Source organism: Hydra vulgaris, chromosome 15, assembly GCF_038396675.1.
Source record: "Hydra vulgaris chromosome 15, alternate assembly HydraT2T_AEP".
NCBI classification, from domain to species: domain Eukaryota; kingdom Metazoa; phylum Cnidaria; class Hydrozoa; order Anthoathecata; family Hydridae; genus Hydra; species Hydra vulgaris.
In genome coordinates, this window is record NC_088934.1 from 21,104,591 (window position 1) to 21,119,353 (window position 14,763).

Below are 14,763 nucleotides of genomic sequence, written 5' to 3' on the forward strand. Positions count from 1 at the left end.
GTTTAACTTGCAAAGGAAAAAAAACTATTCTAATAAAACGATATAAAAAGAAACGAGAACAAGAAAAAAGAAACAATTTGTTATATGTACATATTTATTCATTTAATGAATTAATATAATATTTTACAACTTTTTTTTTAATATACTTCAAACACTTTATCCGGAGGCATATAAGGGTTGGCAGGTTTTGTAACAACAGGAACAGGAGGCGTTTTTGTTTTTTTGCCTTTCCACGCTTTTTTTATACTGTATAACAGCGAACCCACTTGCAATGCGTTAGTTACATTTTTAGGCGTGATAAAATCGGCTAATCCTCTTCCTCTTCTGCGTATTCTCTTTCTATGACTTTTACGTCTTTTTGATCTCAAATATCTTTTTCGCTTAAAAGCCATTTTTGTTGACAATGCTCAACATAAACTAAAAAATGTTTCAAAGGAAGTTTAAAAGTTTCAAAAGGAACTTCTTCATATATAAACTCAATAATAAATTCATCGTTGAAACGTGTTACTTTAATAATTATTCCCCGTTGGTAATGATGCGTCAATGAAAAATCACCCTTTGCTTTACTATTTGTTTTAAACAGTGAAATATAAAAATCTTGTAATTTTGCAAACGTTAATTTTGCAAACCTCTCTAAATAATCATTCATTTTTTTATGTCTGCTTCTTCGAGTTAATTTTGCAAAGCTCTCTAAATAATCATTCATTCTTTTATGTCTGCTTCTTCGAGTTGCCAAACATTAAATGTCTCTTTAATAACATCAACAAAGTCTTCATAATTCATTTCAAATGTGGAACAAATGTGGTTGATTTCACCATAAAAAAATTCAATATGGGCTTTATTATTATCACGAGTTACTTTGATTTGTTTACTTGCATCCAAACGAAATACTAATTTAAAATCGCCTTTAACATGTTTTAAAATATCGCTAGCTTCAAACTTGGAAGCTTCTACATTCATAACTGTGTTATAAAATTCGTTTAAACAAGTTTTAAACTCCATTTTTTTTTTTTGTTTATTTTCAAATGAATATTTTTTCTTCAAATGAATTTTTTTTATTTCAAAACAAACAAATTTATAGTACTTTTTTTAAAAAAAAACAGAAAATACACTATCAAATATTTTTTTTATCAATATATTTTTGGTATTTTATTACCAATATAAAAAACACCGTCATATACATGTGATATGCTATATATTTTATTTATAATATCAAAATCTAATATAAATCCACCAAAAAAAGTAGATGTTTTTGTGTGTCCATTTTCTTTATCTCCGCTGATAATTTCAACAACACCGTTTTCATATTCGTACGTAAGAATATAATCGCCATAAGCACTTGTGTCTGTACGTAAATTTTTGAGCTTTTGACTCTGTTTTTCATTATCTTTCAATAACCAAAGACACTCTTTAATATTTTCTTCAACATAATCTCGAAATTTTTGCACAAAACATTTGTCACAATATTTTTTAATGTGACTTTTTCTTTTGGCGTGTTTACACACTATTGAATTCATTTTCTTTTGTAAATGAACGTTTTTACAGAATTGAGCTATTTTATACATGTTTTTTAATCCGATTAAACTATAGTTTTAAACAAATCACCAATTAAAGGAATACCTCCTAATAGGTTGCCAAGAAAACCTTTACCACGCTTTCTATAACTACGTTTTCGTCCTTTACCAATTAAAGAATGATAAGGTCTAGGATTAGGTTTCGATTTTCGATGAACAAAAATATATCTTTTAGCATTTCTATGCCCTCTATGTCTTCTATGTCTCATTTTTTAATAAATATTTCTGTGTTTATCGCGATCTACTTTTGTTAAAACAAAACGATATATCGGTTTTCCTACTCGATTCATTTCGCGATTTTGTTTATTATTTATATACTTGCTTTTTGTTTTTCGATAACACATCAGTGCTTTTCTACAATATTGACGCTTTATTTTTTTTAAATTTTTCTTAACTCTTCTACGTCTTAGAGTTCTTAGTTCTGTATTATTGGGATCAGTTAACTCGTTTTCATCAAAAGAGGTCCTATCAAAAAATTCAAAAAAAGCATCCCTATGAAAAGGCCATTTTCCATCTACTGTATATTTGGGTAATTTAGATGTATATTTAGGTCTCAAATTGCTTTTATAAGAAGGTGTTGAAAATAAATTCCGTCTTACAATCATACGGGAAAAATCAATATCATCTGCAGCCATTTTTGTCTTTTTTTTTAACTTTAACTTTTTTGACTTTAACTTTTTTTTGACTTTAACTTTTTTTCGACTTGTATTTTTTTATATCTTTTTTTTTTTTTTACAATATAAAAAACATAGTGTCACCCTGACACAACCTTACTTATTCTGTCTTTACTTTATCTTAGTAGGCCTACTTACTTGTGTTTTTTTCTTACAGTCTTTATTTTTTTTTTATACGGCCGTATTTTTTCTTACTTACTTACTTAACCTTACTTAGTCCTTACTTAACTTACTTAGTCCTGACTTAGTCCTTAGCCTGCTTACTCACACACTCGTTCTCACATCACTAATTCTTTCGAGTTAGTGTTTTCACTCGACACACTCACTAATTCTTTCGAGTTAGTGTTTTCACATTGAACTTTCTATACTTTCTAGACGCACTCACTAATTCTTTCGAGTTAGTGTTTTCACATTGAACTTTCTATACTTTCTAGACGCACTCACTAATTCTTTCGAGTTAGTGTTTTCACATTGAACTTTCTATACTTTCTAGACGCACTCACTAATTCTTTCGAGTTAGTGTTTTCACATTGAACTTTCTATACTTTCTAGACGCACTCACTAATTCTTTCGAGTTAGTGTTTTTACATTAAACTTTCTATACTTTCTACTACCCTCAACGAGAATCGAACCCACGACGGTCTAATGGCATGGCGTTTGAAACATAGTGCGGCGAGCGAATGCACTATGCTACGTCGACGTATTGGTTCATAAAGTTTTGAATTTATTTAACATGTTGTTTTAACACTTATCACAGAGTTTTTTTCTTCGCAGTGTTTTTAAAAAGTTGTTTACTCCGTATTTTAATCTTTTTAATCTTGTTCATAAAAGCGTTATTATAACTTTCTAAATTTAACTAACATGACACAGCATTTTCTTTTCATTGAATAAAGTTGCATCACTTTAGCTTTTATTTCGCGTTAATCTGTAGAGATTAAATTTTATACATAAAAAGCGTGTTTTTTTTGTTAACAAAATCAAAAATGACAAAAACATTAACAAAACGTTCGATTAAAAAAACAAAATATTTTTTTAACGATGAAGTCGTCGGAAAAGAAATAAATTTTAAAGAAAACGAACTATCTTTAGAAGAAGAACCAGAAATCATAAGCGATGACGATTCGGTTATAATAATAGAAGATGAAGACGCAATATTGGATTTTAATATTTTTATAAACGACCCAGACAAAATAGACTTTGTCGTAAAAAATCAAACTGTTGAACCTCCAAAAGAAAAAGAAACCTCCTCTGAAAAAGAAATAGACGAAGCTCCATTAGAATTTGCAGAAGCACCGGTCAACAAAATAAAAGTTTGTTTTTTAATATTTTTTACACTTTTTCATTATTTCTTTTCTTTACACATAAGATTTTTTTATATATTTTTTTAGAAAAAAAGCAAGTCATATAAACGACGCAATGCTATAAGAAAACTAAATTATTTAATAAAAAGAAATGTTTACAATTTGTAAATATATTATTTTTGTCTATTTTTTCGTCGTATATTTGCTTCTTTTAATTGATGTTTAATATCGACATAGGATTCAGCAGTATGAACCCAACGTTTTATTCTTTTGCCAACTCTTCCAAGTTTACGATTTGTTTTATTATCTTTATATCTGTTATTTGTTCTTCGTAAACACGATAATATTCTTTTACAATTGCTCGGTAAATACTGATTTTCAGTCTGTGTCGATGTTGAACTTTGTTTTCTACTTGTTTGTGTTTGAACTGCTTTTTTTGTTCTAGGAACTGTTGTTTTTGTACGTGCCATATTGACAGTGTTTAATGATCTAGGAGTATACCTTATTTTAGGCATTTTATAAAAAAAATGATATTTATAACTATTTATAATTATTACAATAAAATAAAGAGTATTTATTTCTAAATAAACCTATTTTTTTTAGTTTTAATAATGAGATATATAACAATAAACAATATAAAATATGAAGTGTTTAGCGATACTATCAACGATCAATTTTTCATTATTCAAAATGAAAAAAAAAAACCCATCAGTCTAGTATTTCCATACGACGCAAAAAGAGGTAATTGTTTTTTATGGTTTTTTTTCATTTTTATAAGAAAAATTATTATTTTTTAAAATACTATTTTTTTTCTAGAAAAAGAAATGCAAAAACTTAGAGACTTTAAAAACTTTGTCAGACAAAATTTTGTAGATGAAACAAGATTTTCTCGCACTCGTCGTAAGTTTTTTTTAACTTTACTATTTTTTCTTATTAAAAAAATTCATTTTTTAAAAAAATATTTTCTTTTTTTAGATAATCCCTATCCACGTTCACCACCATCACCATCACTACTATCGCCACTATCACCACTATCACCACGTTCGCCACCACAAACACCACCAGAACCCAATAGGGAAGTAGGTCCTTCTCACTGGGACTACTCTCCTCGTAAGTTAAACTTGAACCTTTTTTTTATTTTATTAAAAAGTATAAATATTTTTTAATATCCCCTTTGTCTGTTTTTTTTTAGAGAGTCCAGATCCTGAAAATACAGAAAGCGAAATTTTATGAGCTTTTGTATATATTTTTTTATAGAAAAAAATTTTTTTTTAGTTGTTATTACTATTTTGTTATTACTATTATATATATATATACATTACTATTTTTTTTGTTATTACTATTTTAATATTTGTCGTTTTTGTTAAATTTAAAATTAAAAAAGTATTAATTTTTTCTTTATATTTTTTTTGCTTATTTGAATTTTTACATTTTTTATTACAATATTTTTTAATACAATAGAATTTTACATCATTTTTTAATACAATAGAAAAAAAATGTACAAACAAATAATAAATACAATTTCAAAACAATTAAATCACCATTGGAAACAATTAGCGATTGATCTACACTTTAAAAGACACATTATTAAAAAAATTGACGTGAATTATATAAAAAACTTTGACAAAATTAAAAAAATTTTAATTCTTTATTTAACGCAACACAAAGATAAAAAAAGAGCTTTAAATCATTTATATTATGTAATAACAAGATGGGAAATTGAAACCGACAAGCAAGAACTTTTATTTAATTTATTACAATGTAAATTAGTTTTATTTAATATTTAATGTTTTTATATTTTTTAGCATAAAATAATGAATTTTACACGATTAAAACTAAAAATAGCACAACATTTACAAACACATTGGCAAACGTTAGCCGAATATCTGGACTACAAAAACCGTGATATCGTATGCATACAAACTGATTATCGTGATACTAACGAAAGAATGATGAGACTTTTAAATTTAATTTATCAAAGAAAAGGAACCGAATTCGAAGCAGCTCGTGCTTTATATGATGCGTTATGGACATGGTCAGTTGACATGACAACAAAACAAAATAATTTAGAACTATTAAAAAATATAGAAGAAACTATGAAAATAATTGAAAACTATATATTACAATAATTTTTTTATAATTTTTTTGTAATTTTTTTATTTTTTTTAGCAAACTAATATATTTAAAAAAAATGAAACAATACGTCAAAAAATGTGGATGGTAAGTTTTGTCATTTGTTTTTTCTTTGTTTTTTTTTTATAATTTTTTTATATTTTTTTCTTTTTTTTCTTTTTAGTTATGTAGATTATATTAACAAAGAGAGTCTTTGCTATCACGAGTTGTTATTGACAAAAGAAGAAGAACAAGATTTGGAAGAACTTATGGAAATGGAAGAATTAACAGAGGAAGATTATGAAAAATATTTAGTTCAATTAGTACAAGAAATGGAAGAAGAAGAATCAGATGATATTGAAGAACTTAAATTACAAATGTTGGAAGAAGAAATGGAAAAAGAAGTGGAAGAAATAGAAAAAGAAATGCATGAAATCTTAGATGAAATGGATTGGGAACAATACGTTATAGACGTTATGAATAAAATGGACAACTTACCAGAGCTTTATTTATAATTTTTTATTTATAAATATATCTTTTTTTTAGTCAAATAAAATAACAAGCATCACTTTTTAAATAATAAACTCGACAACAAGAACACCATGGTTTGAAATTGCTTTTTATCATAAACTTTTTATCGTATTGCAGCATAAGACGAACTGTTGTAATAAAATGAGATCACTTTATTTTGTAATTTTTTTTCATCGTATTGCATCATAAGACGAACTGTTGTAATAAAATGAGATCACTTTATTTTGTAATTTTTTTTCTTTTTTTTTAGACAACTAAAAAAATGAATAATAATGATGATTATGAAGATATGTTTCCTGGGTTTGGTGATTATTTAAACGAAGAAGAAAAAGAAATAGAAAATATAACTTTTAACAATATATTTGAAGAAGAAGAAGAATTTATTGAAAAGAACCTTATTTATATTTTTATTCTTTTATATGTTTTATTGAGCAATTTTGTTTATTTATTAATTCTTTTATGTTAAAAAAGACATGTATATTTTTTTATATTTTTTTATATAAATAAATGTTTTTTTTTCAGCAACTAATAAAAAAAATGTCAGCCAACATATATCCTTGCTGTTTTTGCGACAAAGAATTTAGTGCAAAAGAACTTTTACAGCATCAAGCAGATTGTTCTACAGAACAATACTCCCACGAATGTTTCACCTGTAAAAAAAAGGTACAAGATTTGTTAAACCACGAATGTGATTACGAATTTCTAGATATACAAAAAATATGTTTTTTTTGTAATACCAAAATCGATGATCAAGATTATTATGAGCACTCTGTCATCTGCTTTCAATATTATAAAGAGCAACAAAATCGTTATTTGAACCAAGTCGTTCAAGACGAAAAGAAAAATTTAAATTATTTGAATCTTTCTATGAATCAAATCATGATTAAAATGAAGAGTCTTCAAGAAAAAGAAATTAAAAATCTAAAAGAAGAAAACGACAAACTTCAACAAACTCTAGCAAAAACGAACCAAGAAATGGCAGAATTAAAAAGTCTCTGTTATGACAACATGTTGGTTTTAGCAAATCAACAAGATACAGAACATCTCAAACAAGAAATAACAAAACTTTATCATATTGCAGAAGAAAATAGCACAGAATTCTTAGCTTTAAAAAATTCCATTCAACAACCTAAAGAAGTCAAGGTAATTCAACACGTTTTTAAAGACACGCAATTGATCAAACTCGATCAAATGAATCTCAGACTGTTATCAGATGAAACATTTTATTCAGAACCCATTTACACATCAGAAGGATACCGTTATCGAATAAAAGTGTATACACGAAGTACCGTCATCAACAATCTAGCCATTTACTTTCAATTGTTAAGAGGTGACTTGGACGATGGTTTACAATGGCCTTTTACCAAAAATGTTAATATCACCTTGAGAAATAAAGAACAATTTTTTACTCGTACTACTACCAACAATAATTATCTTCAACTTTTAGACGACAGTTCATTTGATAAACCTACCACTGAATATAATGTGGCTGTTGGTTATAAGAATTTTATTTCACACGAAGAACTAAAACCATTTATTATTAACAATAATTTATTTATTACGATTAGTATACAATAACATATTTTATGTAAAAAAATGTATTTATCCTATTTTTTAAAATGTTTTTTTTTGTACTTTATCTAACATTATTAACCCTTATTTTTTTTTAGATTAACTAATAAAAAAAAATGAATACCATTGATATATTCAGAGAAATTAGTTTGGAACTAACAACCAACAACGTGCAATCTATCAAATTCTTACTCAGAATACCATTAGGAATCAAACAAACTTTAAAAAATGGTTTGGATATGATAGAATACTTTAAAGATCATACTATTCAAAGTGAACATGGTCATCTTTACGAATCATTAGAAAGTAAATTGGAATATCTACTTGTATTATGTAAAACAATTCATCGAAATGATATTTTCAACAAATACAAAAATAAAATACCACGTCTTCCTAGTTACGAAGAATGCGTTGTTAATAATCCACCTGTATATGCATATCCAAGTGCAGTTGTAGAAGCAAAACAACAAGAACTATTTCATTTATATAATCCAAAACCAGCTAAAGCACCTGAATGTGCACAAGAATTCATTTAACTCTTTTTTTTTTAGGAAAAAAAATTTTTTACTTGTATAACTTTTTTTACTTGTATTAACTTTTTTTACTTGTATAACTTTTTTTACTTGTATTAACTCCATTTGTAAACTTTTTTTTTTTTTTTAGACAACTAATTAAAAATAATGGGAAGCAACTGGGGAAATATTAGAAGAATACTTGATAAAGAAGAAATTACACTTCGTCACTTTTTACAAAGACTTCATCAACAAATGGCACGAGAAAAAAAGTTTATAGAAATAGACAAAGAAACAAGAAAAGCTAGTCATTATTTAGAATTCAACATTCTTTCTTATATTAAAAACTTTGAAAAACAAACAGTCATCTGGTTTAGTCCAGAAGAACGTCATTTTTCTTATTATCAATTTATTTTCGACAGTTTTAGTTTGAATCACTTTAACAGATTTACCCGTGAAATTCAATCACAACTTAGCTTGAAAGATTTGTGCAAAAGAACTTTGGCTTATCGACGAATTTATTTAGAATTTCAAGAGTTGCAAAAGAAAATTATTTCTTTATTTGATAAAACCAAACTACCACATAGCAAATGGAAAGATAAAGATAATATTCGTTTGTTATTTTACAGCTTTCATTCCATTGTTGATTTTGAATTTGATTCCTATTTTAATATTTTTAATAATCGTTTATTATTTTTTAATCTTCAAAGAGAATATCTTTACAAATTATTTCATATACTTTTCACAGAAATATCTTATTTTGCTGATCCAAATAAACAACTGGAAATACATTTAATACGAAAATTATATCGTTTAATCATGGAATATATAAATTGGTCACAACAACAATATTTTTATACTATTGAACCTTGTTTTATTCATTTTCAAATTGTAAAACACTATTTTTAATTTTTTTTAATTTTTTTTTTAGTTAACTAATAAAAAAAATGCAAAGAAGTAAGCACTTTTATGAATACGACATTATCCACATTGTGAATTGGTTTACATCCGAAACAAAAAATAACATGGATGTAGACTTGAAAACGTTAAAAGATTTGTGTAAAAGAAAATTGGCATATAGAAGAATTAAAATCGAATTTGAATTATTAAAAGAACAGCTTGGAAATTTATATATTTATGATGATGAAAACAAATCTTTTTATATTTGTGACTTTTCTTATGATTACGACATTAGTTGTTTATTAAATCATAATTCATTTTATTGGGTACAAAGAAAAATTATATATCCTTTATACGAAATGTTTAGATCGCACTATAATAATCGTTATATTAAAAATGAACAACTTGATTTTTTTTATAATTGTATTAGAAAATACATTCAATGGGCAATAGATCAATATTATTATATTCGTGAAAATAATTTTGTACATTATAATGATATCATTTTATATTTATAGACAAACTAATAAAAAAAATGAAATACGGTTACAGCAAAAGAAAGCCAAACAAAAAAGTGAAAAAACAAATGAAAGGTATATTTTTTTTCTGTATTTATTTTTATCATTAAAATTTTTTATTAATTCTATTTTTTTGTTTTTTTACAGCCATGTATGCCTACTATTTTACAATAAATAAACATTCGTTAAACCACTCAGATACAATTAACCGAAGATACTTTTGTATTAAACAATGTGGCGTATGTCAAGCGTGCTACTTGAAAAAAAATGATTAACTTTTTTATACAGAAATATATATTTTATTGCATATTTGTGTCTTTTTTTTTTATTGTATATTAATGTCTTTTTTTTATTCTTTATTTTTTTACTTTTTTATAACAATTTCTATTTTTTTCTAACATTCTTTTTCTTTAGATATAAATAAAAAAAATGAATTCAAATGAAAACTGGGAAGATGATCTCACTGATTCCACATTCGAGCTACCACCACCAAATATAAAATTTAAAAAAATGAATGCGAAATTAAAAGGATTAGCCTTCGAGAAATGCTTGGAAGACGAGCTAGAAAAAATAAACATTAATAAGAAAAAAACTTCTATAAACGAATATATAAAAGCGAACTTTTTTTAATTGAAATTTTTTATTGTACTTTTTTTATTAACATTTTTTTTTGTACAACTATTTTTATAAATAAAAATTTTTTTTTAGCTAACTAATACAATGTGTGGAAATCGCAATTGTACTGTCAAAAACACAATCCAATTAACTGGTGAAGAACTGATATTTGTCTTGATGTCTGCAGAAAAATATCAAAAATCATTTTTTGAAGAACTCGACATTTATAATCATTATGTCACCATCGGAAAACAATATTATCCAAACATGACATTTGAAAACTTTGTCAAAGAAAAATATCCTATTTTCAGAGAAAAAAATAAATCAATATTGTAACATTTTTTAACTGTAACAGTTTTTATAAAATAAAAAATTTTTTTGACACCTGATCTTTTTTTTGCGCGCATGCGCCACCTTTTTTTTTTTTTGAGACCGGGAAATTTTCATCACTTTCATTCGGTTTATTTCAACTTTTTTTTACACGGGCCGCGGTTTTAACGTTTTATTTTTTACACGGTCGGTGACACTGAATCTGAGTCTGACTCTTACAAGAATTGTAACTTACGTTATCATCAGATGGTGTCCTTCGAGTGTAACTTTTTTGGTATATTTTTGAGCAACGCGTGTTTATTTAGTGTTACTTTAGTTAAAGTAGTTGGTAGTTTTAAAAATGTTATAAAATTGGATACAGAAATTGCTTCTTGGTCTTCCCAGCTTATTATCTATACCAGTGGTTCCCAACCTTTTCTAACTCGTTCCTCAAATTATATATCATAAAACCTCCATGGATCCCTTTGCTTTTAAAAATTATTACAAGGTGAATATTGTAATAATGTAATTTTTATTCATTAGGATAATATTTTATTTAAGGTTATTTTGAATAGACCATCAATGACACAAAAATATTTTATCTTTCTTTTAATATATGATATAAAAATTGGTCAATGTGAACTGCTTACCAGCAATTATTATCTGAAAAATGGGTTTAGTTTTTGATAGAGCACATCTAAAACCTGCATCGATATCAAGTCTATTTCTTTTTTTAGTTTTAAGAGATAGTATGGTTGGAAACCCGGCTTCACGCAAATAAGATATTTAAAAAGGAATAAGGGCTTTAAGTGCAATTGATGAACATAATGGATATGAGTTCCTTATTTTCAATCAGAATTTATTTAATGGTGTTATTTTAAAGTGATCCTTAGCCGTGGTATCAATCTTTAGCATTATAAATTCTTCTCGTGCTTTCTCTTTCACATTTTTCACATCACAAGAAAATGGTGATATAACAACTTCACTGCTTAAAAGGTTAATCTGGAAAATAGTTACCAAGTTCATAAATAAAATTTAATCTTGGTGACAAACTATTTCTGTCTTAATGACTTCAAGAAGCATGTTACTTCCAATTACAGTATTTATATTTAAAAACATGATCAAATTTCCATTATTAATTCTAGTCTTACACATTTGGGCTTCTCATTAATGCCTTCAGTTTATCCAAGTGTGTAATGACATTAGCGTTTTTCCCTTGAAGTTGCAGTTTAGCTTGTTAAAATGACCCACAATACCCACAAGATAAGAGTTGTTATTTGAAAATTTTCAAGTTTAAAATATTCTACCAGTCCATTTTTCATTTCACATAAAAATTCTTTCACTTCATTTCTAAGCTTGAAAATTCTTTCCGAAAAATTCCCAGCAGATAACAATTGTACAGAAATATAAAACAATAACATATTGTGCTCAGCATCTAGGTCAGACCAAAGTTTTGGAAATAGTCAAGTAAATAATAATAGAGTAAAATAGTCGAGAGCAGAAGATTTTATATGACCAATTTGACTAATTGATTAAATACAGCTTTAAAACCTTTACTTGGTAAAGTTTTTGTTGCCAAAGACTGTATATGAATTAACAGTGTACATCAACTGCATTTGGAGCAACCTTTTTTTACCCTAATCTGCAATCCAGACATACAACCTATCATGACAGAAGCTCCATCAGTAGTAATTCCAAATAAATATTTCTATTGTAATTGATTGTGATTGAAAAACTGTTTTAAAATTTCAATAATATCAGCTGCTTTTGTTGTTGTTTCAAGGATAGAAGAGAACAAAAATTCTTCCTTGAATTTGTCATTTTATTTGAATATACCTACAAAATACAATTAATCGTGTCATTGAACTTACATCTGTGGACTCCAACTGAATAAGAATATATGGTGATTCTTTAATTTCATTTATAACATTTTTTTTAATATTAGATGAAGTGTCAGTTATCCTTCTTTTGACTGTAGTATTTTATAAAGATATATTATCTTCTTTACAGCTTCTTCCCCAAATAATAATCTAACGATTTCTTTTGTACACGGAAGTATAACCTCTTCAGCCAGATGCTTCTACTATATTATGTTGAGTTTGGTGAATCCCAGTTTTGTCCAACTTAGAATTTTAAAGTGGTTCAAATTTTTTTTGAAAAAATTAGCACTTTTTGTTTGAAGATCAGGATGGCATTTATTCAAGTGAAGAGCAAGCGGTTTGAGGGTTTCATATTTTCATTTCCTAGTACTTTATAACAAATAACACATTGTGGGTAGCTAATGGTTTCTTTAAGCATATAGGTAAAACTATATTTCATAAATTCGTTTAAATATGACCTTATTTTACTTACACAGATTTTGTTTAGCATAGTTTTATGGTATAAATTAAATTTTAATTTAAGATTTAATTTGTTTTTTTAAACAGGAAAAAATATCAAAATTAAAATTCAGTAACCGTTAAAATATTTAGAATCAAAAACGCAAAACGTATACATTTTGGTCTGCTTCAAAAGTTCTCATGGACCCCAGGGGTCCATGGACCACCGGTTGGAAATCACTGATCTGTATTTAAGAGTATCACTAGAAATTGTTAGATAAAGCTTTTACAATTATTGCTTGCTAAAAATCAAATATCAATAAGGTTTAAATAGTTGGAAAAAAATTTTCCTATTAATAAAATGATAATTTAAAAGCCAATAAATGACTTTTAGTAAATAAGTTTATTCAAAACAAGGTCAAATAAGCTTATTTAACCTCGTTTTGAGTAAATTTTTTTATACAATACTCACAATACTACAAATCTAAAACAATCATTTATTGACCTTGTACTTAAGTACAAGGTCAAATAATTGTTTTAAATTTGGAGTATTGTGAGTATTGTTTTAGATTTATAGTATTTTATTTTTTTTTAACTTTTTTAAAATTAAGAAACTAACCAAATAACCAATGGGAATTTAATTTTAAAACTTATATTTTAAATGTCTTTTAAACGTCTTTTAAACGTTTTCTAAACATTCTGAAGTCAAGAACGTTTAGAAGACGTTTACAAAACGTTTAAAAGACATTTAAACGTAACTTGTAAAAACAAATTTAACTTTACATTAATTAAAGGACAACTATGACTGTACATTATTTTTTCTAACAACAGTGTCAATTAAAATCAATGCTTATTAAATTTTTCAACTTATTATTATGATAATAAGCAGAAAAGTTAACATTTGTAAACGCAGTTCTTTAAACAAATGATTGCATTTAATTAGCCCGTTTGTGAAATTAAATAGCTTCATTCTCGTGTGTAAGTGCAACCTGTGCGCTAAAAGAAATTTGGGTTTGTTTGAACTGTTTAAAATATTATTTGTACTATGTTTAGTTCCCCATAAAAATATTCATCACCAGACATTTTTATTTCTTTGCTACACTTGTATTTAAACTTATAAGTCCAGCTACTGTAAACGCTATATTCTTAATGGGATGTTTTTTTTTTTTATCTCTCGTCGGTTCGAATTACGACGATTCAACTATATATCCCTTAAATCATAAAACTTAAAAATGACCAGATAAGCGTCATTGGTCAGGAAGCTTTCTAGTTAAATATTCTTCCGCTAAGATAAGAGCGTAAAGACTTCATGGTGCACCTTATTAACCACAAAAATATGAAAAATGTATCCCACGCGTAAGATATTAATTTAGTTTGTATTGTAATCTAAATAGTTTAAATTTAAAGGATATTATGTTTGTACACTAAAATAACAAGTTGATATTTCAACAGCAAATATATTATATGTATAATGTTTTATTTTAACATAGCTCATATATATATGAGCCCATGAGATGCATAGTGGTATAAGTCACTTTTTTCAATTTTTTAAGTTATTGCCACCAATGGTTAGCATTTTGTTTATTCTATTACATGGCAGAGTGGTATAAGTCTAATGATATCGATAATGATGCTGGAACTGTTTTTTGTTATGCTCCTCACTAAACAGCTGTTTTTTTTCACAGCCATAGTGATATTAGTCAGACTTCTCAAAACTAGATATGAGTGACTTACACCACTTTGCATCTCAGGGGCTCACTACTAGTTCTAAAGTTATGACCATTTATAAAATTTCAAGATGGCCGATGGCAGCCATCTTGAAATTTA

General features: G+C 26.5%; 1 protein-coding gene across 5 annotated transcripts; it reads left to right on the forward strand.

Moving 5' to 3' along the window:
• Positions 1 to 2,331: 2,331 nt before the first annotated feature.
• LOC136091569 (proline-, glutamic acid- and leucine-rich protein 1-like) lies at positions 2,332 to 10,313 on the forward strand. Of its 5 annotated transcripts, none has more exons than XM_065819255.1 (5): positions 2,332 to 4,290; positions 4,366 to 4,659; positions 4,742 to 5,769; positions 5,846 to 9,769; positions 9,842 to 10,313. In XM_065819255.1, exons 1-3 carry the CDS (start codon positions 4,161 to 4,163, stop codon positions 4,780 to 4,782), a joined length of 465 nt encoding a protein of 154 aa, XP_065675327.1. In that variant the 5' UTR covers positions 2,332 to 4,160; the 3' UTR covers positions 4,783 to 5,769; positions 5,846 to 9,769; positions 9,842 to 10,313. The 5 variants fall into 5 exon arrangements, with proteins under 5 accessions (XP_065675327.1, XP_065675328.1, XP_065675329.1 ...); XM_065819256.1 differs by having other exon boundaries at positions 2,354 to 4,290; positions 4,366 to 4,449; positions 4,525 to 5,769; XM_065819257.1 differs by lacking the exons at positions 2,332 to 4,290; positions 4,366 to 4,659 and having other exon boundaries at positions 4,971 to 5,769.
• Positions 10,314 to 14,763: the final 4,450 nt, after the last annotated feature.

What these genes read in the sequence shown, in the direction of transcription:
- LOC136091569 (XM_065819252.1), top strand. Translation starts at nt 6,700, where the DNA reads ATGTTTTTTTTTCAGCAACTAATAAAAAAAATGTCAGCCAACATATAT.